This window comes from Canis lupus, chromosome 38 (genome assembly GCF_011100685.1).
Source record: "Canis lupus familiaris isolate Mischka breed German Shepherd chromosome 38, alternate assembly UU_Cfam_GSD_1.0, whole genome shotgun sequence".
Lineage (NCBI taxonomy): Eukaryota > Metazoa > Chordata > Mammalia > Carnivora > Canidae > Canis > Canis lupus.
The window spans coordinates 2,230,454-2,258,199 of NC_049259.1; the positions used below are offsets into that span (position 1 = coordinate 2,230,454).

Below are 27,746 nucleotides of genomic sequence, written 5' to 3' on the forward strand. Positions count from 1 at the left end.
GGAGGGGGCGGCCGCGGGGCTGGGGCGGGGGGCGGGGCGCCCATTCTCCGCCCTGCAGGCTGCGCTCGCCGTGTCTGTTTCGGTCTCGGGGCCGTCACCCCTTTCGCGTACAGATAGGCCACTGGTCGCACGCAGCGCGCACGAGCCCTAGTCGGGCCTCGGAGCCTGACGGACCGGACGCCGAGGACCCAGCGGAAGGACGGCGGAGCGCCCCGCGGCTCGGGCGGGCGGGACTGCGATGGGACACGGAGCTGGCGCGCGCGAGGAGCGGATTCCCTAGAAACTGGATTGCGCTGTGAGGTCTGTGGGCTGTCAGACGGAGGAAAAGAGTGGGCCGGGCTTGGGGTGGCTCGTGTGGAGCTGCAGCGCCCGCCGTCGGCCCAGGGCGTGACCGCGGGGTCCCGGGATCGAGTCCCGCATCCGGCTCCCCGCAGGGAGCCTCCTCTCCCTCTGCCTGGGTGTCTCATGAATAGATAAGTAAAATCGTTAAGGAAAAAGGAAAAAAGAATGGCATAGGCTTTCTATTAAAAAAAAAAAAGGGGGAAAAAAAGGGGGGGGGGCTGGAGCTAGATCCCTGTATGCAGATTTAAAGCCTGCAATCCCAGCTCCGTCCCTGACCAACCCGACCTGTTGCGGGGGGGGGGGGGGGGGGGGAGGGTCTTGCAGGTGAAAATGAGGGTGTTGATAAGAGTACCTGCAGGATTATTGTGCAGGGTCGATGAGCTGACACGTAGGAAGTGCTTGGAACAGCAAGCGTCCCGTAGAAGCTTAGCTGGTGTTTTTTACGTTTTTCAAAAGATTTTATTTATTCATGAAACACAGAGACACAGGCAGAGGGAGATGGGGATCCTGATGCGGGACTTGATCCCGGGATCACGACCTGAGCCAAAGGCAGACGCTCAACCACTGAGCCACCCAGGTGCTCCCCCTAAACCTCAGCTATTATTATTTACGAATTATTTTACCCAGAATTATTCCATTCCCTGGAGGCCGCGGAGGTGGCTCTCCGCCCCATGTGAACAAGTGCGTTCGTCCGCATGACCACAACGTGGGGAGGATTTCATCCAAAATTTTTGTCCTGAGGACGCCTGCGTGGCTCAGAGGTTGAGCCTTTTTCTCTTCTGGGAGGTGGCCTGTTGGAGCACTTTGCCTGTATTTTGGATCATGCGGTGTTTGCCTTGTAGGATACTTAAGGGAGGAATAAGATCAGATCCATGTTTAGGAAGGAAAACAAGGACAGTGTGGAGTAGGATTGATGAGAGGAGTGGAAAACAGGTAGGAAAACACTGCAGTAATCCTGTGGAGAGATGAGGGAGACCTGACCCAAAGTCGGGGCAGAGGGGAAGAGGAAGGCAATGCATTCAGGAGAGGGGGAGGAGACAGAACTGATACAGTGGGAGAGGCCTCTTGCATGTGGAAAGCAAAGAAGGTCAGGAGACTGGCTCAACTTCCATGCTTCTGCTTTGACAGGGGACTCGGTTTGATAGGGCAGAGAATGCAGGAAAAGGAACAGCTTTGGCAAGGCAGGTGGAGAGTCCAGAGTGGGACCTGTCAGGTCGGTCTTTCTTTCTTTCTTTCTTTCTTTCTTTCTTTCTTTCTTTCTTTCTTTCTTTCTTTCTTTCTTTCTTTTTCTTTTTTCTTTTCTTTTCTTTCTTTTTTTTCTTTTCTTTCTTTCTATTAAAAAAATTTATTTTTTATTTTTCTTTTTTTTTTTTTGAGAGAGAGAGAGAGCACAAGCAGGGGGACGGGAGGGGGAGAAGGAGAAGCAGGCTCCCTGATGAGCAAGAAGCCTGATGCGGGACTCTATGCCAAGACCCTGGAATCATGACCTGAGCCAAAGGCAGACACTTAACCAACTGAGCCACCCAGACACTGCATGGGACATGTTAGATTTAAAGAGTCTGAGAAATTCAAGTGACCATACTAACCTGGGGTTCAAAGAAGAGGTTTAGCGTAAAGATCTACTATACTTCGATTCTAATATGTACATTTCCCTACATTTAAAAATCTGTTATATTGGGGATCCCTGGGTGGCGCAGTGGTTTGGCGCCTGCCTTTGGCCCAGGGCACGATCCTGGAGACCTGGGATCGAATCCTGCGTCGGGCTCCCGGTGCATGGAGCCTGCTTCTCCCTCTGCCTGTGTCTCTGCCTCTCTCTCTCTGTGACTATCATAAATAAATAAAAATTTTTTTTTAAATCTCTTATATTTAATTGTATCTCAATTATTTAGCAGTGAGGTTGTTTTTTTTAGTGTTGCATAAGATAACTGTCTTATAAGTCATACTATCTTTGATTTGATGAAAAATAGTATAATTAGTGGAGTCTGCTTTACAAGTGTTGGTTGGAGCTTGTTAATACTGCCACTACAAACTAAGGTTCCCCAATCTGTGTGTTGAAGGGGAGAAAAGGAAATTTTGAACATCCTTTCTTCCTGGCCTGAAGCAACTTGTCACTGTTATTCAGATTCTGTGAGAGAAAAAAACTTATTTCTTGTCTGGGTTGAACTTACATCTCATTAAAGACTTTATTCATTCATTCATTCATTCATTCATTCATGAGAAACAGAGAGAGAGGGGCAGAGACACAGGCAGAGGGAGAAGCAGGCTCCTCTCAGGAGCCTGATGCGGGACTCGATCCTGGATCCTGGGATCACAACCTGAGCCGAAGGCAGCTGCCCAACCACTGAACCACCCAGGTGCCCCTCATTAAAGACCTTTACCTCTCCCTAAATTAAGCCACTGGTACTTACCTCTCCTCCAGGTAAAAGTCAGGAATTCTCTTAGTGGAATATGTCCCAGTCACCCAGTATACAGTCTGGCAGCTGGTTCAAATCACAGGGAATATAGTAAGGGCCAGGAGATTTTTGTCACATTTCAAGGATTTAACCCAGTGATTCTCAACCTTATCTGTACGTTGGAATTTCTACAGCACCTTAGAATAATACAGGTGCCTGAGTCCCACACCCAAAGACTCTGCGTTAATTGCAGAACCTACCGAGAGCATTCCTAAGCATTGGTATATTTAAAAAGTTCTTAGTGATTGTCATGTTCAGTCAAGGTTGAGAACCATTACTGTAGTACAAGACTGGGGGTGTCACTCAAATTATTGGCCTTGTGAGGGAGCAAAGACTTTCTGAAAAAATGTACTCATGACCACCACTCATGCTTACTGTCAGAGATTACAGACTTCAAAGCAGTTAGAGCTAAGAAAGAAAGCATGAAAGAGACCATAACATCAACACTGTTCTCAGTTCTGTTGAGAAGGATTGGAAGGAAAGAAAGATATGTGTGTATATATGTATCTGTGACATTCACGTGAAGATACACTCCAACAATGGGAAAAAGGCTCATACATAAGGTTATTCATTGCAGTAGTATTTGTAACTGCAATATTTTAGAAACAATCTAAGTGCACATTTATGATAAATTATACAATGGCACTCAGCAGCTGTTAAAAAAAAATGAGGAAGAACTCTGTGAACTGATGTAAAGTGTTGCCAAGACACATTTCTAAGTGAAAAAAGCAAAGCACGAATGCCACCCTAAGAAAGAAGGGAATATAAGAAAATACGCTGTATTTGTCCGTTTGTGCAAGAGACCTGCTGTGCAAGAAAGGTAAGTCAGAAAATAAGGAGATTTGTTTCCTGTAGGGGATAGGTGGGAAAAAGATGGGAAAGTGGGGTAAATGAGAATAGGGTAGCAGGCGTGAGGGGGTAGTGATGCTCAGAGTACATATTTGTGTAGTTTTGACTGAACAATGGTAATGTTTCCCATGCCCCCAAAATAAATAACTAAAACCAACTGGGACATGGAGAGAGCCCAAATGGAATAAAAAATACTAAAAAGCGAACCTACTGTAAGTAAAAAAAAAAAAAGCTACACTAAAAAGGATGGGAAGAACTAACATGAGCCGTAGGTTGGATACCACAAGCCTAGAGACAAAAACAGAACTGCAGAAAATACCTCCATTAGCTAGACACTAGTACTTGTTGCACACAAGCTCCACTGATGAGTGCAAAAAGTAAGTGGACAGAAGTGTGAAGAGAAGCAGAATTTGAGTAGATATCTGCTGCAATATACCTATTAACTACAAAGGAAAAGGGTAGTTTTACAGTGGGAAATCTGGCAGAAGCCACCTTGATCAGGCGATAAAGGTCAACATCACCAGTAACAAGACAAAGTAACATCATGAACCTGATAGGATACACGGAGGACACAGTGTCACCCGTAATATTAAGCCTAATCATAAGAAAATGTCAGACAAACCCAAATTGCAGGACATTTGACAAAATAACTGGTCAGTACTCTTCAAAAAAGTCAGTCTGGAAAGACAATGTCACAGGAGTTTTTACAGACTGCATGATACTAAGAGAAATAACTACATGCTGTGTGGGATCCAGTCAAGAGCCTAGAATAAGAAAACGACACTAGCAAAAAAGCTGGTAAAATTCAAGAAAAGTGTTTAGTTAGTAGTTTTGTAACATTAATCTTTTTGGTTCTGACAATTGTACTAGAGTTCTGTAAGATGTTAACATTAAGGGGATCCCTGGGTGGCTCAGCAGTGTAGCGCCTGCCTTCGGCCCAGGGTGTGATCCTGGAGTCCCGGGATAGAGTCCCACATCGGGCTCCCTGCATGGAGCCTGCTTCTCCTTCTGCCTGTGTCTCTGCCTCTCTGTCTCTCTGTGTCTCTCAATAAATAAATAAAATCTAAAAAAAAAAAAAAAAAGATGTTAACATTAAGAGAAGATTTGAGACGAATATATGAAAACTATTTTTGCAACTTTTCTATAAGTCTAAAATAATTCCAGGTAAAAGTTTTTTTTAAGGGCATTAACTGGGGCACCTGGGTGGCTCAGTGGTTGAGCGTCTGCCTTTGGTTCAGGTCATGATCCCAGGGTCCTGGGATCCAGTCCCACATCAGGCTCCCCAGAGGGAGCCTGCTTCTCCCTCTGCCTGTGTCTCTGCCTCTCTCTCTCTCTCTGTCTCTCATGAATAAATAAATAAAATCTAAAAAAAAAAAAAAAAAAAAAAAAAACAGTAAAAAGGACATTAACTGCTTCTTCATCAACTCTTATGAGGACAACTGACCCAAGCCAAATGCATACTTTGTACAACCTTCCAGAAGATCATTGCCTAATAATAGAAAGGAAGAGGGATCCCTGGGTGGCGCAGCGGTTTGGCGCCTGCCTTTGGCCCAGGGCGCGAATCCTGGAGACCCAGGATCGAATCCCGCGTCGGGCTCCCGGTGCATGGAGCCTGCTTCTCCCTCTGCCTGTGTCTCTGCCTCATTCTCTCTCTCTCTCTCTGTGAGTATCACAAATAAATAAAAATTAAAAAAAAAAAAAAGATTTAACACTTTAAAAAAAAAATAGGAAGAGACAGAAGACTTAAAAATACAACTTATTCACACTCAAGCAATTCCACATAAAGTTACTGAATCTGAGGAGGACATAAGGAAGTGAATGGGGGAAGGTAGAAAGCATAACGCTCAAAGTTACAAATTTCAAAAACAAGAGTCACTAGTTCCAAGTTTTGACATATGAGGTCTAGAAATTTATTTTGGGGGCTCTTCCTCCAGGTGCAGAGCATTGGAGCAGCCTCTTGGGCGAGACGAGACCTGTGTGGTCATCCAGGGCCCTACACTTAGAAGGGCCCCCACCCTTGGTTTAATGTTCTGCTGTTGCAATCTTGAAATCTTTGATAATTTTTGAACAAGGGAGCCCTGGTTTTCATTTTGCATAGGGCCCCAAAAATTAGGTAGTTAATTCAGTCTGCCTTCACTTGCCAACCATAATTTAGCAGAAAGAGAAGCTTCATTCATATGGTGCACCCTGTCCCGCCAGGCTACAGTTGATTGCTCTGTGGATAAGCCTCTGACCCAAGCTGAACCCAATTAGATTCCTTTCCAAGAATTTGGAATGTGGACTGAGAGGCCCCCATCATCTGGCATGTCTGTTGAAGAGAATGGATATGAATGACAGGGCTACTGGCGTCTAACAGATGGAAGCCATGGTAGTTGGTTTCTGATTGAGCAATAAAGCAGAGATTCAGAAGCAAATCAAAGTAATACTTTCTGTATCCAATCTGTTCCCAAGAACATCCTCTCATTCTGTTAAATATCCTTGGACCGGGGATCCCTGGGTGGCGCAGCGGTTTGGCGCCTGCCTTTGGCCCAGGGCGCAATCCTGGAGTCCCGGGATCAAGCCCCACGTCGGGCTCCCTACGTGGAGCCTGCTTCTCCCTCTGCCTGTGTCTCTGCCTCTGTCTCTCATTCTCTCTCTGTGTCTTCCATGAATAAATAAATAAAAATCTTTTTAAAAAAATAAAAATAAAAAATAAATAAATATCCTTGGACCTTTATAACAGATAACATTTTGCTTGTGCTAGTACAAAACCTGTTTTGTTGATTACAAAAGTCTTAACTCATTCTGCTCCCCAACGATGCAGAATGCTCAAACCCCACTTCTGTTGGGAGGGAAGAGGGAAGGGAGTATCATTTCAAACTGAAAAGATTTACAAAACCATTTCTAAAACCAAAACAACCATTCAAAGTTGCTTTATTTTTTTTTTTAAGATTGTATTTATTTATTTGATAGAAGACTGCACAAGCAGAGGGAGCAGCAGAAAGAGAGGGAGAAGCAGACTCTCTGCTGAGCAGGGAGTCCAATGCAGGGCTCAATCCCAGGACCCTGAAATCATGACCTGAGCCAAAGGCAGACGCTTAACCAACTGAGCCACCCAGGTGCCCCCGAAGTTGCTTTAAGTAAAGAAAACCCACAGTTGCTCCTTTCCAAAAACAAAGGAAAACATTGCATAAAGGAAAAAGCAACAACGACAAAAACATTATATGAAGACAGCACATTGTTTTTCTCTCAATTCTCTGAGTCTCCAATCCAATGTAATCATTTCAATCATCTTTACTGCACTGGATGCTAATTAATATACTTGGTGAAATTCAAAACCTTTAAAAAAACATTAGATAAAACCCCTGATATACGGTTTTCAGCGTAGTTTTTTTTTTTCCCCATTTACCTATTTTTCCTTCTATACTCCCTATTTTTGCCCTTTTTCTAAAAATATTTTTTTTAGGATTTTATTTATTTATTCCTGAGAGACACACAGAGAGAGGCAGAGACACAGGCAGAGGGAGAAGCAGGCTCCATGCAGGGAGCCCGATGTGGAACTCGATCCCAGGACCCCGGGATCACGACCTGAGCCAAAAGCAGACGCTCAACCACTGAGCCACCCGGATGCCCCTTACCTTTTTCTTTTCTTTTTTTTTTTTTTTTAAAGAAAGCTTATGTAACTTGTTATACAAGTCAGACTTCAAGCTACAGGCACTTCAAGGAAAGAGAACAACTGTCATGTTTGGCAATAAGTCCGTAGAGGAGGAAGGAAGAGGAGTTTATTCCTCAGTGTCCCTCACCTTCAGTGATCTATAACCAGAATCTGAAGTCTGTCTCATCCCAGGCCAGAATCCAAGTACTGACAGTGTTCATCTGCTAGGAGGCGCAGAGACTTCTGATGCGGTTCTCCCAGAAACTGGAAGGTTCTCTTGGAGAGGCTTATTCAACCAGAAAATATACAGAATATATAAAGAAACACAGGGGTGCTAGGGTGGTGGCTTCAGTCAGTTCAGCGTCCGACTCTTGATTTTGGCTCAGGTCATGATTTCTGGGTCTTGAGATAGGTCTATATAGTTTTTCTAGTATCTTTATCAGATTTTGCTATTGATACCACATTAGCATCATCAAATGAGTTGAAAAGTTAGCATTTTTTTTATTCCTAGTTCAAATAGTTTTTTTTTAGTCAAAAGTGAATATCTTTTTTTTTAAGATTTATTTATTTATTTCAGAGAGAGAGAGAGAAAGAGAGAGAGAGCATGAGTAGGGGGCAGGGAGAGGGAGAAGCAGATTCCCCACTGAGCAGAGAGCCTGACACAGGGCTCCATCCTAGGACCCAGGTATCGTGACTCAAGCTGAAGGAAGATGCTTGACTGATTGGGCCACCCAGGCACACCTCAGATGTCTTTATTTTTTAATACATTTTATTTTTTTAGAGCAGTTTTAGGTAGTCAGCAATACTGAGCAGAAGATGCAGAGATTTCCCATACACCACCTACCCCCACACATACATAGCCCCCCCCCCATTATCAACATCCCCCACCAGAGTGGTACTTTTGTTACATTTGATGAACATACAACAAATGACACATCATTATCACCCTAAGTCCTTAGTTTACATTAGGGTTCACTGTTGCTGTTGTATATTCTATGGGTTTTGACAAAGATATGACATGTATCCACCATTATAGCGTCATACACTGTAATTTTACTGCCCTAAAAATCCTTCCAGGCTCTGCCAACTTACTCTGCCGTACCCACACCCCCTGGCATCCAGTGATCCTTTTGCGATCTCCATAGGTTTGTTTTTTTGTTTTGTTTTTTGCCTTTTAGAGAACATCATATAGTTGGAGTCATACAATATGTAGCCTCTTCAGATTGGCTTCTTTTACTTAGCAATATGCATTTAAATTTCCTCGATGTTTTTCCATGGCTTGATGGCTTTTTTTTTAGTATCAAATAATATTCCATTGTCTGGATGTACCAATGTTTATTTTATCCATTCATCTACTGAAGGATATCTTGGTTGCTTTTAAGTTTGGCACTTAGGAATAAAGCTGCCAAAAACATTCATGTGTAGGTTTTGTGTGGACACACTTTTCACTCCCTTTGGATAAATACCAATAAGTATGATCACTGGTTTGTGTGGTAAGAATATGTTTAGTTTTCTAAGAAACCACCAAACTGTCTTCCAAAGTGACTACCAGTCTGCATTCCCACCAACAATGACAAGTTGCTACATCCTCATCAACATAAGGTGTTGTCCGTTTTCTGGATTTTGGCCATTCTAGTAGGTGTGTAGTGGTTTCGCTCATTTTAATTTGCACTTTGCTGGTGACATGTGGTGTGGGGCATCTTTTCATATGCTTATTTGCCATCTATATATCTTCTCTGGTGAGTTGTCTGTTTAGATCTTCTGCCCATTGTTAAATCAGGTCATTTTCTATTTGTTGAGTATTAAGAATTCTTTGTATATTTTGGATAACTGTCCTTTATCAAATGTGTCTTTTGCAAACATTTCCTCCTAGTCTGTGACTTCTATCTTCATTCTCTTAACAGCATCTTTCACAGAACAGAGCATTATAATTTTGATGAAGTCCCGTTTATCAATTCTTTCTTTCATAGATCCTGCCTAGTGTTGTATCTAAAAGTTACTCCAATGTGCAAGGTCTTCTACATTTGTCCTATTTTAACTTCTAGAAACTTTGTATTTCTGTATTTTACATTTATTTTATTTATTTATTTGAGAGGGAGAGTGGGGGAAAGGGCAGGGAGAGGGACCAGCAGACTGTGCTGAGCACGGAGCCCAGTGTGGGGCTCAATCCCACGACCCTGAGATCATGACCTGAGCCAAAATCAAGAACCAGCTGCTGAACCAGCTGAGCCACCCAGGCGCTCCACATTTAGTTTTGTGATCCATTTTGGGTTAACTTTTGAAAAAGGTATAAGGTGTTTGTGTCTAGATTCATTTTCATTTCAATAAGCTCTATGCCCATTGTGGGGCTTGGACTCACAAACTGAAGATCAAGAGTTGCATGCTCTACTGACTTAGCCACCCAGGTGCTCCTGGATTCTTTTTTTTTTTTTTTTTACACGTGGATGTCCAGCTACTGTAGTACCATTTGCTGAAAAGAAAGAAAGTCTTTCTCCACTGTGTTGATTAGAGTAGCTTTATAGCAAGTCACATAAGTGTCAATCCTCTGACTTCATTCTTTTCCTTTAATACTGTGCTGGCTCTTCTGGTTTTTTTTTTGTTTTTTTTAGATTTATTTATTTATTTATTTATTTATTTATTTATGATAGAGAGAGAGAGAGAGAAAGGCAGAGACACAGGAGGAGGGAGAAGCAGGCCCCACACAGGGAGCCCGACGTGGGACTCGATCTCAGGTCTCCAGGATTACACTCTGGGCTATAGGCGGTGCTAAACCGCTGCGCCACCAGGGCTGCCCTATATTGCTGGATTTAATTTGCTAGTACTTTGTTGAGGATTTTTACATCTGGTTCATGAGAAATATTAATCTGCAGTTCTTTTTCTGTAATGTCTTTGTCTGGTTTTGGTATCAGCGAAATGCTGCCCCGGTAAAGCGAGTTGGGAAGTATCTCTCTGTTTGTTTTAGAAAGATTATAGATAACTGGTATGATTTCTTCCTTAACTGTATAGAATTCACCAGTGAACCAACTGGGCTTGGTGCTTTCTATTTTGAAAGGTTATTATTGATTTGATTTCTTAAATATGTGTAGGCCAATTCAGATTGTCTGTTTTTTCTTGTGTGAGTTTTGGCAAAGTATATCTTTTAAATAATTGTTTCATTTCATCTAGGTTATCAAATTTGTGGGAACAGAGTTGTTCATAATATTCTTTTATTATCCTTTTAATGTCCACATGTCCTCCACTCATGTCCCTACTTCCATTTCTGATGTTTGTAATATACTTCTATATTACTAATCTCTCTTAGTTAGCTTAGCTGGAAGCTTATCAATTTTATTGATGTTTTCAAAGAACCAGCTTTTGGATTTGTTGATTTCTTGGTTTCAATGTAATTGATTTGTGATGTAGTATGACTTTTTATTATTTCTTTTCTTCTGCTTACTTTGGATTTAATCTCTTCTTTTTCTAGTTTTTTAAGGTGGAAACTTAGATGATTGGTTTTAGAGCTTTCTTTTTTTCTAATATATGCGTTCAAAGGTGTCTGGGAAGCATCCAACCGTTGATTGCCACTCAGGTCATGATCTCAGTCGTGGGCTCTGAGCTGGGCATGGAGTCTGCTTAAGATTCTCTCTCCTGGGCAGCCCTGGTGGCTCAGCGGTTTAGCGCCACCTACAGCCCAGGGCCTGATCCTGGAGTTCCGGGATCGAGTCCCACGTCGGGCTCCCGGTGCATGGAGCCTGCTTCTCCCTCTGCCTGTGTCTCTGCCTCTCTCTCCTCTCTGTGTATTCTCATGAATAAATAAATAAAATCTTTTTAAAAAAAGATTCTCTCTCCCTCTCTCAATAAATAAATAAATAAATAAATAAATAAATAAATAAATAAATAAATAAATAAAAATAATATATGCATTCAGTACTATGAATTTCCCTCTAAGTGCTGCTTAGGGTTCTCCGGAGAAATGGAGTGTGTGTGTGTGTGTGTGTGTGTGTGTGTGTGTAATATATATGAGAGATTCTATGTATTGTCTCACATGATTATAAACGCTAAGAAGTCCCATGATATGCCTTCTGCAAGCTGGAGAACCAGGAAAACTGGTGATGTAATTCAGTCTGAGTCCAAAAGCCTGAGAACCAGAAGTTCCAATCCCAGGGCAGGAGAAATGGATGGCCCAGCCCAAATAGAGTAAATTTTTTTTTTTTTTAAGATTTTATTTCTTCATGAGAGACACAGAGAGAGAGAGAGAGAGAACCAGAGACACAGGCAGAGGGAGAAGCAGGCTCCACACAGGGAGCCCGACATGGGACTCAATCCCAGGTCTCCAGGATCACACCCTTGGCTGAAGGTGGCGCCAAACCGCTGAGCCACCTGGGCTGCCCCAGAGAGAGTAAATTCACCCTTCCTCTGCTCTCCATGGATTCATGATACTTGCCTACACTAAGGGATGACTGTCTGCTTTACTCAATTCACCAATTCAAATGCTAATCTGTTCCTGAAACACCAGCCTCAAAGGCTCACTGATGGCCCCAGCCCACAGTATGGACAGAGCACCACCACCACCACTGCCCCCCCCCCCCCCCCCCCCCCCCCCCCCGCCTCAGGAAGCCTGCCATCCCTCAACAGACACAGTCCTTAAATGTATTGGAGTGGGGCCTGATAAAGATTCTTTGCCTGATCAGAAATTAGTCAGACTCCTGAACCCCATCCTAGGCCCATCTGTGTACTTCCTTGTGAAACCTAGTTTTAGCAGGAACTCTGCTAAGTCAGTTTAACCAGAACCCCCAGCTTCAATATCTGATCAGGTTCCTCATCCTCCACTACACCCAGGTGATGTTGGATCACCCCCGTCCGTCTTCAGCAAGAGTCCTGTTAGCCTGAATCCCTCTGACCTCCTGGTTTTCTCTTACTAACATTCTATTCCACTGACCATACTCCTTGGCCATAAATTCCCACTTGCCCTTGTTGTGCTTAAAGTTGAGCTCATTCTATCTTCTCCACTGTAAAATCTCCCTGCAGTGTTCCCTCTGCCTTTCACAATGGTCCAGAATAAAGTCTGCTGGACCAGACCATCTTCCACAAATGTCAGTGATTTTTTTTTTTTAACAGGTCCATCATTATAGGGTTTCGGCTCCTTGAAGCCAACCCCTTCTTGGGTGTAGGCCTCAAAATGCAGCAGATTGTCAACCTACACCACCCTTCCTTCTTGTGATTTTTCTTCTCCCTCTACTTTGGCTTCCTGAAGATCACTTGAAGCAGAAGGAGTGAGGAAGGGAAGAGTGAGGAGGGTAAAAGGTGAGGAGGACCAGCCACAAGCTTGGTGGATCTCCCTCCTGGTCCAGGGGAAAGAATACAGCATTAGTGCTTGAGTTCTTTGTCACCTGTGGCCAGGACTGCGTTAGGCACAGGGTGGAGCATCTCTGTGTGCCTCCACCTTCTTGTCCCACCAAGCCTCCTGAGAATTAGCTTCTTGATCTCTCTACTTAACACCACTCCTCCCCTGCCTGTCTGCTCCTGCCCACCTTGTCAGCCCTCTGTCCCCTGTGCTCTTGGCCTTCCACGGTGTGAGTGGTCTGGCCTCTCTGCCTACCAGGTTCACAGTCTAGGGAGGGGCAGAGGTAGTGACCACTCAAACTTGCCCCTTAATCTTGGCAGTACCTCAGTCACTCTCCTCTCCCCCTACCTTGTCCTTGAACATGAGGATCTGGGTTCCTGTTTTCAAAGGACAGAATGGTATGCTTCATGGTCAGGCATACAAGTCTGGGCAGAGCACATGTCCAAGAGGGAAGGATGGAAAGGCAGTCCGGCTTGACCAGCAGGTTCACACCTCCCCCAAACCCTTTCCCCACAGGGATCCAGCACCAGGGACAGCATCCACCGACACTTCCATTTTGACTTCTCTATCTGAATGCCGATGTGAAAATCTTTGTCCCTCTCCTCCAGTAGCTTGGCCAATGGGACAGGCCTGTGACTTACTGATCCTTCTGTATTACTTAGAAACAACTTCTAGGGCCACACCCGAGGGGCAGCACAAAGAGCTCTGCTGAACACAAGCTTGAGAAATCCAGACCTTGCCACCATCAGCTGACAATTGAAAGCCACAAGTGGCACAAATCTTCTACCTCCTTGGGCCAGGCCTTACCTTCTAAGATTTAATCTCTTAGCTCCCGCACCAATGGAAACTTTCTTAAGCTGCCCAGAGCCCTCATTCTCTGCTCTACCAGACCCTCCTTTTCCTGCTGTGGTGGCTCTTCTGGATCCAGTGTATGGGGTGTTCCAGCCAAAGGCCCTCCTCCTCTGTATCTGGGGATAGAGCAGTTACCCCTTAAAGAAACCCCAGGCCAGTTGGTGACCTCCCTCAACTCTACAACTGGTGGGCCCTTGGCATCATCCGCAGGCTGCCTCTCTGCTCACCTGCCCAGACTATCACCCCTCACCTCCATTTCTGGCACAGAAAGCTCTTTTTCCAAAGTTGTTCTTGCATTTCAGGGCTATACACTCCTCCTTAATTCCTGAAATTGGATGGGGATGCCATACAGAGACTGCCAGACCCCATGGCTGGAAGGGAAATGAAGAAACACATTGGCCAGATTACTCTTCCCCACTGAGCAGGGAGCCCGAGGCAGGGCTTAATCCCAGGACTCAGGAATCACGACCTGAGCGAGCTGAAGGCAGATGCTTAACCGACTGAGCCAGATGCCCCAGAAATAAAATCTAAAAAAAAAAAAAAAAAAACAACTGTAGTTGCAGGATAGCCATCAGACAGAGCTCTATGACCTTCAGGGGAAGGTGAGCTAGGGTGAAAGATTCCCCAACCTTTCTCCCACCACTCTCCAAACTCCCACGCGTGCAGCTGAACCCCACTGGAAGCACAGAGCAAAAGATGGGGTGCACAGGGGCCAGGGGGCTGTGTGGAGAGGGGAAAGAGTGGAGGCGGAGGGGCAGAGAGCATTCAGCACGATCCCTGCTGTGTGCCAGACACTGAGCAAAACAGAAGAGCATTTGCCATCATGCTGTTCACAATCTCAAAGAGGACACTGGACTTTCAGCAATGAACCATAAAAAAAGTAATGAATATACCCATTATTCTCAGGAACACATAAAATGCTTATAAAGATTTACCACGAGCTAGCCCGCAGAGCAAGTTCCAACAGATTTATAAAAAACAGGCATCCTACAAACCGCATTCTCTGCCCACAATGTCTTGTTATAAATCACTGACAAAAACACCAAGAAATTCTTCCTCACATTTGGAAATTTAAAAACATACCCATGTAAAACTTAGGGCAGAGAAAACATTATAACAGCAAATAGAAAATACTGAAACTGAACTATAACAAGCATGTTTCATAGTAAAACTTGTAGGGTGCGAGCAGCCTGGGTGGCTCAGCGGTTTAGCGCCACCTTCAGCCCAGGGCTTGATCCTGGAGACCCGAGATCGAGTCCCTGCATGGAGCCTGCTCCTCCCTCTGCCTGTGTCCGCCTCCCTCTCTGTGTCTCTTTTGAATAAATGAATAAAATCTTTAAAAACAAAAACAAAAACTTGTAGGATGCAGCAACAGTTGTAATCCAAGGGAAATCCTAAACGTAATTGTTTGTGTGAGGAAGGAAGCAACTTGAAAATTCATGAGCTAAGCATCCAGCTTAGGAAGATGGGTCAGGGGTCCTGGGTGGCTCAGTGGTTAAGTGTCTCCCTTTGGGTCAGGTCATGATCCCGCGGTCCTGGGATCCAGCCCTGCCTTGGGCTCCCTGCTCAGTGGGGAGCCTGCTTCTCCCTCTCCCTCTGCCCCCCCCCCCAGATCATGATGTTTCTATCTTTCTCACAAATAAATACATTAATAAATAAATAAAAACTTTTAAAAAGAAGAAGGAAAACAGTGGGCCATGGACTCACCCTTAAAGAGAGAACCAAGATGATAAATAAGAGAAGGAATTTGTGAGCTAGGAAACAGAGGTGCAGTGAGAGAAAGAAGCAAACCAAAAGTTGGTTCTCTGAGAAAGAAGAGGATGGCCACGTCGCTGGCCACGTCGCAGTACATTCACACCTGAGAATAATCTCTCGCGTTGAGAGTAAGTGTACTGCAGTGACAGCCAGTTAGCTTGGAGAAAAAGCAGACGTGATGAGTGAAGAGGAAACAGTTATAGAAGATGAAATACAAATAATACCATTTTCTTAAAGGTTTTATTTATTTGGGAGAGCACGAGCGGGGAGTGGGGGGGTGCAGGAGACGCAGACACCCCACTGAGCGGGGAGCCCAATGTGGGGGCTCCGTGCCAGGACCCTGGGACCATGACCTGAGCCGAAGGCAGATGCTTACCTGACTCAGCCACCCAGTGCCCTGGTAATACCATTTTTAAAGCTCAAGAACATGCAAACCCAAACTATATACCATTTAAAACACATGTATATTTGGAAAAGCTTTTTGCTTTTAAAGCAAGAGAATGACAAACGCAATAGTAACCCGGGGTGGGAGAGAGACACGGGACTGTCATCTGGAAGAGCACGCAGGGGCATCAACTCGGTGGGAATGTTCTGATCCACAAATTATATGGTAAGTTCACAGTTTTAAAATTTATCGTGTTGCATAATTTTCAAGAATGATACATATATATTTTTAGCAGGTATCAGATAGAAGTAGCAGTTTTTAGAAACTGTGAGCAAATCCTGCTCAGTAAGAGGTCTCAGACTAGCCACCTTTTCTGCATGTTCCCAGCCTGGAACCCTGGGAAGCTTAACTTAATCTCAGAGCCTGTGGCTTCACTTGGAGGCTGGTTTTGCCCCATCCTTCTACCTTTTCGACTCCTGAATTCTACACATAGAAAGGCTGTCATTTAGCACATTCTTAGATGCTTGACCCTCTTTGATGTCATTAGGATGCCCTGCTGAGACAACAAGGAAGACAGAAAGGAAAGAGACTCAAGAGGGTCTTCTTTTGAATGTCCTTCCCAGAGACCCAGCTGCGACTCCTCCATGCCTGGGCTTCAATCTGCAAATCTACCTTCACCACCTTGCCTCTCAGTAGTGCCAGAGGGTGGGGCCGGATGCAGAGCAGCCCAACACGTGAAGTGCACTGGACATACGTCTTCTGAGCCTGTCCTAAACGTGGGTCCCTTTTCTAACAAGTCTTTGATTACCTTTCAGGAATTCCATCTTCTCCACTGAACACAGTTTTGATGGGCAGACAGATGGAGGTCCCTGCCACCTGCACGGAACCTGGAGGGCACAGAGCCTTCCAGCTGTGAGCCGATACAGCTGCAAGATGGGTCTGGGGCCTGTGCCGAGTCAAGTGAGAAGATTCTTCGGCTGCCGCCTCATGAGGGAGTGAAGGTGGCTCCTCACAGCCCTAGCCAGGCACTCGGCAGTCGCCTGCAGGTCTACTGTGGTTCCTACCCAGTGATTCTGTGGGCCTGTAATATCTTTCCAATACCTACTTCCTTCCTCTTGAATTAGCCATTCCATTCATTTTCTTAAGTGGCAAGAAAAATAGATATTCACAGTAGATAACAATAGAATAACAGAAATGCGATCCACTGGAGTTAGAGTTCTCTCCCTAGGAAAACCACTGTTAAGTATGATATGTATCAAATTGACACATATTACAAACCTTTTTCTAGCCATATACAGAGAGAGAGGAACTAGATTTCTAGAGAAATTGGGGTTAGGGAGATGGGATTATTATTCAAAAAAGGGACCATATGAAATATACACTAACATACTTTTCCACTCAATGACCTAGGATAAACATCCTTGTCAGCGCATAGAGAGCTGTGTCATTCCTTTTAATGGCTGCATAGAATTCCACCGGGTGAGCACAATTTAATCCTAATCTATTGCCAGACATGAACATCGCCTCCAACTTTCTAGTATTACAAATAATGATGCTGTGAATACCCTTATACTTACATGGTTTTGCATACCAGTGAAAATATTTTTGTAGGTAATGACTACATAGAAATCACTTCTGGAGCAAAGGACATATACATTTAAAATTTTTATAATAGGTACTGCCAAATTGCCCTTCTGCAGCTACACCCACTTCCCAACAACAGGGAAGTGTTCATCCCCCACAGTTATGAATAGTTTTTAAAGGTTTTTAGTAATTTGATAGATGGAAATATCTTTCTCATATGGATTTCCCTATTGATGAGGATGCACATCTTTTTCAAAAATGTATTATATAATTTGCTTGTAGATTTTTTCTTATTGCTTGATTTCTTCATGTATTAGAAATCTGAACATTTTATCAGTTATATATTGCAATTATTCTCTCCAAATTACTGACTTGTCTTAAATTTTCAGTGTCTTTGGCTGCACATACATTCTTTATAATTTCATTTTTTCAAGATTTATTTTAGAAAGATAGAGAGAGCAGGGGAAAGGGGCAGAGGGAGAGAGTCCTAAGCAGACTCTGCGGTGAGTGCAGAGCCCAACACGGGGCTCGATCTCACAACCTGAGCTGAAACCAAGAGTCAAACACTCAGCCAACTGCGCCACCCAGGTGCCCCTACATTCTTTGTAAGTTCTATAATTTTTTTCTTTATGGCTTTTGGGTTCCTAACCACCCTCAAGAAAGTTCTCCCTGCCCCTAAACTATACATGAACATATTTACGTACATTTTCCCCCAGAGGCAGCATGGTGTAATGGTTAGTTGTAGAAGCAGAAATTCTGGAGCTGCACTTCTTAGGTTCAAATCCTAGCTCTGGCATTTGTCAGTTGCAGGACCCTGGTTCACCTCTCTATGCCTTTTCTCATAGGTAACATGGGGTTGTGGTGGTGGGGATTGAGTTAATAAATGTAAAGCATTTCGAATAGTGCCTAACATAAAGAAAACTCCTTCGTTTCATTTTTTTTACATTTAGATTTCTACCTTCTCTTTTGCATGATCTTCTCCTCAGGTGGATAACCAGTTTCATAAAATAGTCTGACTTGAAAAAGCTACTCTAATAAAAGACTGAGGAGCAGGCCATCCCTAGGAGGGCCCTGGGAGGCTCAGCCAGTGAACAGCCACCCCTGGTACCCACATTGGAAAGAAGGCTATTCGGTCAGTACTTTGTGGCCTCCTTGGAATCCTGCTAAAGGCACACATTTTGAAATTGAATTTAATAATGTTCAGAAACTCGGTGGCTCTCCCATCTGAGCCCCACCCAAACACAGGACCAGGAAGGCCACCACAGTTGCCCCAGATCCCTTGCTACTCAAGGGAAAGCCTCCTGAGGGAGCTGTTCTTGGGAAAGCATGCCCAGTCTAAAAATGTGTTACCACCAGCTATTTTTTCCAAGGTAATCCTGGTAAGAGAGGAAGTGAAGCAAACTGTCATGCTGAACTTTACACTAGAACAGAGTATGTGCGTCTAAGATGGGGTACATTTAGCTGTGAAGGGTCGCTGGAGCCGGTCAAAGTTTCTCCAGGGTAAGAGGCTTATCTGCAGGAAACGTCTACGTGTAGGGGCTAAGAACCACTCAGGTTCCCTGCAGCTTTTTTTCTGAAAGATTGTCACAAACACGTCAACTGCTTGAGGTGTGCTGCCACCCCCTGGCCAAGCTTGTGTTGCAGTCAGCACAAGCCAAGTAACAAAAAGTGATGCCGTGAGCTGCCTGCTGACATTCCCTGGGGACTACGCAGTGGGGGCTGCCTTGAGGGCAGATGGTGGTGCCCATCAGGCAATGCCAAGCAAGCAGATCCAAACAGTGGGGGTGAACCCAAATAGAAAATGCAGACATCTCAAATGCAGACAGGCCAGCATGTAGATTCCATCCTCGGATTCTCTCAAAATGAAATAGAGTAGCCAGGCTCATGCAAGTCCGTGCTGGAGAGAAGGTGCAGCAAAAGGCGTGACCCCAGGATAAACTGCTATCACCCTACTTTGCCTTCCTCCCATTCTCTTTCCCACCCTTTGGCAGCGGTAACGTCAAATACCCAGAAATCAGAGTAGTGTATGGGGGGAGTAGGACGTTCCAGCATTCTCCAAGGCAAGCTGAAAGACTTCTGACTGCAGAGGTCCCACAGAAGCGGGAGGCATCCTTCCAACCCAGGGAGGGGAGGGAAACAAAGTCAAAGAGAGGTAAACTTCAAATGTTAATGTGATCTTTATTCTACAGCATATGTGGTATGTGTGCATCCCCACAAGGATACAGAATATTCTATAAAACCAAAGCCAACCATTCGAAAGGACACTAGATGAGGGCTGAACCCATAGTCCTGTCTCTTGAAAACACAACACGGTCCTGGTTGCCATATTATGGAAAGAGCACAAGGAGGGAAAGCGAAGACTGAGGTTCGTGCCAAGGTAACTTCCTCTTGTCATTGCACTTTTATTCTACACACTTAGTATGTTACACCTTTATTAACACCGTAATAGACATTAGTCCTTTAAAACAAACAAAAATATTACATTAAGATAAAAGACAACAAGCTGTCCAGACCAATTTTCTCTTCAACCCTCTGAGTCAGGTGGCCTCCCCCAATGCCGAGTGTTTGCATAGTCTCTGTGCACATCTCGACTGGCCTGGCTGTTAACAGAGCAGATGAAGTTAAAAATAAAACCCTTTTAAGAACAGTAGTGCTACTTGCAACACCCAAAGGAGTTTGCAATACAAGTTTCTGAAGGTTACTCCCTCCTTACCCACTTTAACCCGGCACTAGCCCTAACTACTCCCCTCATTATTTAGAAGGAAAAATCCACCTTTTTTTTTTCTTTTAAAGAAAAAGTGGGTCATTTGATCCAGCAAATCCAAAAATCAAACTTTGAAAACTCAAAGAAAGTGACTACTCTTTTGGCGAAGGACCATTTATCCCGCTCTGAGGCAGTTTGGACTTTGGAGTTTCCCTGATTTCAGCCAGATGGTAATACCAACCATGCCTTCTCTCCAAAGCAAGGCCAGAGGGAGCCTCTGAGCCTCGAGGGCTACTGTAATCACCAATCCCTCTTGGCTTCTCAGTGCTAAATTTTAAGCCAAAAATTAAAAAAAAAAAAATAAAGTGTCATTCAGTGCAGTTATTATTTTGGGGCCCTGCCATCCTCAAACCCCTTCTCTCATCAGGAAAAAACTTCCAACCCCTCTTTGGCAGCTCAGCAAAGATGCTTCAAAATGCACAGGAGAGCTGACAGGTACTAGTGGGGAGTCCTACCATTCCCCGTTTCCATCTGTGGTAGCAATATATCCTTTCCTTCACCATTTCCTTGAGTTTTAGTGTTAAGAATGAGGAGAAGCTGCTGCCTAGGCTCTGTCCCCTTGAAACTGATGGGAGTCACAAGTGATTCTCTTTGGTCTGGGAAGAACCAGCACAGCCCTCCTTCCTAGAGAAGTGGAAGACTTGCTCCATGAGCCACTCTCTACAGAGGATCAAGGAAGCAGGGTAGGGTATGCCTGTGGAAGCCTCACCCAAACGAGCACTCCTTGACTCACGCCAGGCTGCCAGCTTCCTAGGCACAGGGTCAGCCCCTCTGGGGCCCCAGGCTCCATTTCTTGATTGCTCTGCAAGAAGGTCCCTCACTCAGTTCTGAAGTCACATAAGTGACTGGACTTCAAGCATGTTAAAAATGGCCAGGCGATCATTTTCAGGCTGGGATAAACTGCCCTAATAAAGTTGATTAGAAGGATAGAATGCAGTAAGGGTAATCCATTCCGTCCTTCCTCCTCCCCCAGCCACAATCTCACCTCACCACTTGGGAGCACGTACAACCAAAGCTAGGAGGTAAAATCTTTAGGGCTTTGGTCTTGTTGAGCCTACTACAGCCCAAGTGCCCCCAGACTTCTTTGAATACCTAGTGTCTTCCCAAGTAATATACAGTACAGTACATTTCATGGCATTCCATCACTTTAATAATAATGGGTGCCAAGGAACAAAGAATCCAAAATTAGCTGACAATGTTATCAAACAAAAGCAAAGTATGTGCATGTTATATATATGTATTCCTGCACTCAGCCCGCTGAGTGTTCAAATAACACTTCCAAATATCTCTACATGGACTTTGGCTGGCCTGGCGAGCTTCAGGAGTATCTTGCACCTTTTCTCAAAATACCTTTTTTGTAATGAATTGTTAACACAGCTCCTGTCTTACTTAGCATCTAGGCCCTCCTCAGTCAGGCAAACAAATGGAATCTGCTAGGAAACTGGTGTCTGAGGAGCAGCTAAGCTGCAGGGAAAGAGAACCCTAGGTACAGGAAAACCTACCGGCCCCGCCCCTGTGTGAATAGGGGTCGCTGCTAAGGCTCTGGAAGAATGTTAGGAATGTGGCTTCCACGCCGGAAGCCAGGCTCCTGATTCCAGCTGGAGTCAAGGAAGACTCTCTGGAAAAGGGAATTACAGAAGACCTTTCTTGAAATTTCATACAGAACAGACACTTAGACTGATTTTCTGGCCAGTAGACACTACTCACGTCTTCTTTTTAAACTTGAAAATCTGGCTTCCTTGGAAGCCCCATCATAGTTCTCTGGAGGACAAACGAGTTAATGCAGACAAGAACAGAGTGACTTGAAAAAGTAAATCTATAAATGGGTATTAACAATTTTAAGAGATTTACTGAACATTCTACCAAAACAAGCCTGGAACCCATAGAACCCAAAGACACTGGTTCAGTCACTTTCATTGTTTGCAAGTGAAAAGCACTATATGAAGTTTCTGAAGGGCTCCAAGTGCTTGGAGGCTTATTATGCTCAAAAGTATCATAATCAGAGCCCAGTGCATCCAAAGGGTTAAAACTCAACTTTAAAAGTTTTATGAGAAATTTCTTGCAGACGCCATTTATACCCTGTCAATGTTTAAGAGATGGTCACTCTCTCAGAAACAACGCTACAAAATTCCAGCAGCAAATCTGCCCTTTTTCTTACACACCTACTCAGGGACCTGCTTCACAGAAATGGGGCCACGCACAGGGCAGGGACCACAGTGCTTGGAGTTAGGCAGACGGATGGAGGCTGTTCACCTCCACTGTCTACTCCTTCACCCACCTGGTATTCTAAATCTAATGGACCATTTTGGTTGAGTGAGGCTTTAAGTCAACATCTGAGATGCACTGATGTTTAAATCATTCCCCTTCAGAATTCCCCTTATTATGCACCCTTCCTGACAAACTCTCTAAAAGCCCACCCCCACACCTCCCAACTGCAAGGGAGAACCATCCCAGATGCTAACACGCAGAGGTGAGAGGCACACAAACAGAGCTATGAAAAGCATTTCTTCTCTTTCATCTGGTGCTTTTCTTCTTACGCTACATTCTAAGTAAAAAGGGACAAGTTGGAAAAGAAATTTTGGTTAAAAAGCTCATGGACAGAGTTTAAAAACATCAGTGTGTTAGATTCAAACACAAAAACAGGAATTTTTGATTCTTCTAAGTTTAGAAACAGCCTGGTATCTTTCTCGTAGGTTGCATGGAAGCCCATGCTTCCAGATCACTGCCCACTTCTCAGACCTCACCAGATACTCCACACCCATCACTTTTACTCAGACACTCATCCCCAGATACCATGTTAACTGGAGTTTTCCCATCTTGAGACTAAAAAGGAGAAAATAAAAAATCAAGACAAAGGGAAGAAGAGATTCTATCTTGGAGTTAGCAGTAACTCAGAATCCAATCGCATATGTATATATATACATACGTGTACGTACACATTTTTTTTCTTTTTGTGGCCTCTTGGTGATGTAACCATGAAACCCTTCCCCAGAAGTCAGGGATATTCAGTCCTATAAATGTAAACACGCTGGCACCGTAAGGAACTGACAGCTCTGTTTCTAGCTCCCTCACTGGGGCCTCTGCTGTTACAACCTGAGATCTCTGGTTGCAGGTAGCAGGAAGTTATTTTTTTTGCTCCTATGTTCTCACAATCCCAGAACTAAGTTCAAATTTTCTAAGGGTCCTGATGACTGGATAGAACCAAACTGCTTCTAGCTAGAGACAAAATTATGAAAATATAGTTTTTAATACTATTGCCACTGCAGTGCCCCACCTGTCTTAGCAACATACAGTGAACAGACAATGGTACATTTGCCTCCTTTTCAGTTCTGAGCCTGGAACATTGCGTTCTTCAGCATTTACACATCCTAGACAATCTTTTACTAATGGGATGGCTTGGGACATCAGTGAGCTGCTGAATGTGCCCCAACAGCCAGCCAACTCTTCACTATCCGGGAGGCAACTCTGCCTGGAAAGGTCTCAAGCTGCTCAACAAGCATCAGTTCCCTCGGGAGCTCTCTGAATAAATGTCAAATTCTTCCCATGACCAAAAGGTGAGGGGAAGGAAAGAAATAGTAAAAGAGAAAGGTCTCTGCTTTCAAGTAGAATCATCTAGTCCTCTGTTTGGCCGCTCAGAATTTGACTTGCATAGCCGCTCCATGATGCCCTGGAGCATGGGCTGGACGATGCCCAAGAGAGGTCTCTGAGACGGGTCACCGTCCCAGCAGGCTTCCATCAACTGCCAGCATTCCTCGTCAAACACAGGAAGACGTTCTGGCCGGGCCCCTGAAAAAGGCACAAGGAAACAAGGTCAGAGTCAGTGAGAGGGCCCGTGCAACTATGAGGCCTGGCCAGCTCACAGATTGATCACCCAGGCGGGGCTCAGGAGTTCTGGCTTCAACGGCAAACACCTCAATTAGAACCTAAGAATAACGTTGACAAAAATTGGAATGCACTAGCATAGGAAGTTGAAAAACTGGAAATTTTCAAGAAAAAAAGCTTTCTTAAAAAAAAGGAAAAAAAAGAAAAAAAGCTTTCTTGAAACCATTGAGTACAATGCTGCCTGAAAGCAAAGGCTGGACTTCAGTGCCCTTCCTGGTTTCCATGATGGTGTGTGGTCCTGCAGTGGGGTGGCCGGAGCAGGTGACACGAAGCCCCCTCCAGTGCCTGCTCTCAACAGGGGGGGTCAGGACAAGGTAGGGCTCGTGGCTCTTACCTCTCCGCACGTTGTTCCAGAGATGGTCTTTGCTGGCACACCTCTCAAAGGCTTCAGGGAGCTTGACAGAGCCTGAGCAGATATACCAGAAGAGAATGCCGAAGGCATAGACATCGACCGAATTATCGTACTTTCCTGCAGTGAGAAAGGGTGACAGTAGTGAGCCAGGGACAGGGAGTGGCTACATCCATCCCCCATCTGCAGGGGCCTCCATGTGTTTTCTAGAGCTTTTAACATCCACTGTCTCCCCTAACAACCCAGGCAGGCAGGACTGTTTATAATGCCTTTTTTATTATACCCAAAACCATAGCCCTGAGAAAGCAGTGCTAGATGGCAGGACAGCCAAGGCTAGAGCCTGACAAAGGAGGAGGACAAGCCTTTGATTTTGATAGAACAGCCAAGAAGATTCATCCTGAAAGGTTGGATTGGGAAATAAGGTTAGGAAACAGGTGGGTGGGGAGACTAGAACTGGAATATAAAGATCTTTAAAAGTTAGAAAAGTCTGGAGTCAATGGACAGCAAGAAGTCCTTTATGTTTTAAGGCAAGAGGTGACACAAAGAACGTATTCTATTTTATTTTTTAAAGATTTTATTTATTTGGCAGAGAAAGGATGAGCAGGGAGGAGAGGGAGAAGCAGACTCCCCAATGAGCCGGGAGCCTGACACAGGACTCGATCCAAGGTCCCCAGGATCATGACCTGAGCTGAAGGCAGATGCTTAACTAACTAAGCCACCCAGGCACCCTGAGAAAGATTCTTCTGACAGCAATAGGACTGCAGAGAAACAATCAAGGGAAGTGAAATATGAAGTAGCCAAAACAAAACAACAGCAGTAGGAATAGAAATTCTTTAAGAAGTAAATCTAGACAAAGAAAAACAACGAGCATGTGCTTAGCTGTGTGGGTCCAACTAACCCCTAACCCTCACATGCCCAGCTCCGAGAAGGGCTGGGGGCAGACTTGTGCGTGAGGCTAGTGAGAGGAGGTTGCACAGATCGCTGATTCTAACTTTTCCCCACGCTGACGAGGGGTCCGCTAAGGCCTTCAGATCTGCCTCAGCAATGCCCCCTCACCCATCCCCCGCCCTCTCAGGCTCAAGCCCTCCGGTCCTTGTCCAGACCTTCTTTGCTGTCTGTCCTCAATCCAGTTAGTCACGGGATCCCGCCCACTCCTCCCCTGAGCTGATCTTGCACCTGGCACACTTGTTTTGTTTCAGTGCTACTAGCAGCCTGACCCTGGAGACAAGTACCACTGCTCCGCCTACCTTGGTTCCTGCCACTTGAACCCCCTCCACCTTCTGCTGCTAAGTGAACCTTCCGTGAAGATGTTTTCATCCCTCACCTGCGCAAAAGTTCAAGTTCCTTACTGCTTCCACATCAAGCCTTCACTCCTCTGGGCGGATTTCGTCTCCAAACTTGTTTGCTGTTATTCCCAATGTAGATTTCTTTCCTGTTGCGCTTATTTTTATGCTGCAATTTTCCTCATATTTCCCTTTCCCCACCCTCCAGAATGTTCTCTCCTTCATGACACATGGTTAGATTCTAGAGCCAGAAAAACCTAGATTCCAATCCCAGCTCCATCATCTCTAGCTCAGGGTTTTGGGGTGGTTTTCTTTTTTCTTTTTTTTTTGGGGGGGTGGTTTTCTGACATTCACCAATCTGGACTTGACATTACACTGTGACGTAGGCATACGAATGCATCACCATCACGACAGAAGTGCTGTGAAAAAGCATGCTCATACTGCCCAGTTCAAAGACCACACTTCATATGAGTTCCTTTCCCAAAGACCAATTTTTCCAGACCTGACTCAGGCTCTACCCAACATCTCACTTCTACCACAAAACTGTCAAACGTTTCAGCCTTCATGTATCGCTTGTCTGAATACCGACATCATGTTAGGTGACGCCTGTCCTAGCACCTCGTCACAGGCTGCCTTAATGGCTGCTTCCTGATTACTTTACCTCTCTCAATGTATCTGTTATCTACAGGTTCCTTAATGATCAGGGCCAACTCCCTGCATATGGAAATCATTCAATCAGTACTTTATGATCAATCAATTGGTTGATTATGGCAATTATGGTACAAACAGCTCAGAGAAACATCCAAAAGAAGACCTGGTGACTCCCGTGTGTGCTCTTCCTTCTCCCCACTCTCCCTTTTTTACTTTTCCCTCTACACCTACCTTAGGTTTCCCTCCTCTGCTTGTCCCCTACCTGCCCCAGACCTGTTGGTAGTACTTGTGGATACAACTTAGCCCAAAGGGTAGCACTCAGGGTTAAAGTACGGAGCCCCACTGAAGCCCACTCCCTGCCCTGAGCTTACCTGTGAAAAGTTCAGGGGCCATATGGATTGGCGTCCCCACAATGCTGCCTGACATCATGGCCTCTGGCTTGCAGAATCCCAAGTCGGTGATCTTGGCACGGTTCTGCTTGTCCAGCTGCCAACAAAGCAGGGTGAGTCAACCTGCATCTGATCCTACACACAGCACTCAGTTGCATACACAAGCTCAGAAGCAGGCCTCCCTGTCTCCGGATTCATTCCCACTACCTATCTTCTCCCCAGACTGTAAGCAACCTGATGGCAGGGGCTGTCTTTTTCATCTTTGTATACCTCACACTTAGCGTAGTGCCTGGCACATCACAGAAGCTTAGTAAGTCTTGGAAGAATGAATGTGAAGGACATAGAGGAAAGAATTTCAGTTCCTGATTATTCTCCTCTGACCTCCAGAACCCAGGGGCAGAAAGTTGCTAAGGAAAAAACTGAGGACCTCCAGTCAGCTGAAGGAAGCTGCCTGAATTTCCTGCAGTCTCCTTTCCTAAAGGACCAAGAGAATAAATTTGTGCCTCATTTGACGACTGATAAGCCTCTCAGGTTTCAGCCTATGATTTTAGGACCATCTTCCCCTTACCCCACACCGTTGTCAGGGAATTGCTGCCAGAGACACCTCGATGATAATCCAATACAGTTCCAAGAGGAGTACATCGGAAGGTTCTTCAGAATTGAGATACCAGGGCTGGTAGGTTCATGACTACTTTCCCCTTTATGGTGCACTTACCCATCACAGCCCTCATCCAGCACCTCTGATCAAACCCTAAACAACAACCTGACCTGGAATCCCCAAAAATATCAATGTCACAAAAGCAAAGAAAGGGTAGAAGGACTATTCTAAAGGACAGGTAAACATGACAACAAAGTACACTCTCTGATCCCTGGAGTGAACCCTGGATCGAAAAAGCAAACACATGAGCTGTGTCTGGGTAACCTGAAAATGTTAATATAAACTGTATATTAATTAATAGCATCATTATCAATGTTATATTTCTTTGGTGTGATAATAGTATTTAATTACCCAGAAAAATGCCGTTTTTAGGAAATACAAGCTCAAGTATTTAATGTGCTAACTGTAACTTACTTTCTATAGTTGAGTAAAAGAATGTGTGTGTATGTAAGATAGAGATAGAGAGAGAGAGAGGGACAAACCCAGGAGAAAGAGAACGTGAATCTGGATGAATGATAAGTATATGGGTCCATTGGACTACTCTGTTCCATAAGTTTACATTTTCCCAACACTGTTGGGAAAAAAACCTTTAA

The 27,746-nt window shown here is 44.6% G+C and overlaps 1 protein-coding gene and 1 long non-coding RNA gene across 4 annotated transcripts in view; one reads left to right on the forward strand and one right to left on the reverse strand.

Annotated features, from left to right (window-relative positions):
- The first annotated feature begins 41 nt into the window (after positions 1 to 41).
- LOC102156359 lies at positions 42 to 27,556 on the forward strand. Of its 3 annotated transcripts, none has more exons than XR_005385584.1 (5): positions 42 to 300; positions 16,409 to 17,072; positions 18,164 to 18,309; positions 19,367 to 19,554; positions 26,883 to 27,556. It is a non-coding gene; the product is annotated as an uncharacterized LOC102156359 (long non-coding RNA). The 3 variants fall into 3 exon arrangements; XR_005385583.1 differs by lacking the exon at positions 26,883 to 27,556 and adding an exon at positions 25,372 to 26,876 and having other exon boundaries at positions 43 to 300; XR_005385582.1 differs by lacking the exons at positions 18,164 to 18,309; positions 19,367 to 19,554; positions 26,883 to 27,556 and having other exon boundaries at positions 50 to 300; positions 16,409 to 18,098.
- Positions 23,170 to 27,746, reverse strand: part of DSTYK (dual serine/threonine and tyrosine protein kinase) — a 46,714-nt gene continuing 42,137 nt past the window's right edge. The window contains 3 exon segments of the mRNA NM_001025268.1: positions 23,170 to 23,727; positions 24,158 to 24,292; positions 26,478 to 26,592. Of these exon segments, the coding sequence (NP_001020439.1) occupies positions 23,540 to 23,727; positions 24,158 to 24,292; positions 26,478 to 26,592 (438 nt within the window). The 3' untranslated portion in view covers positions 23,170 to 23,539.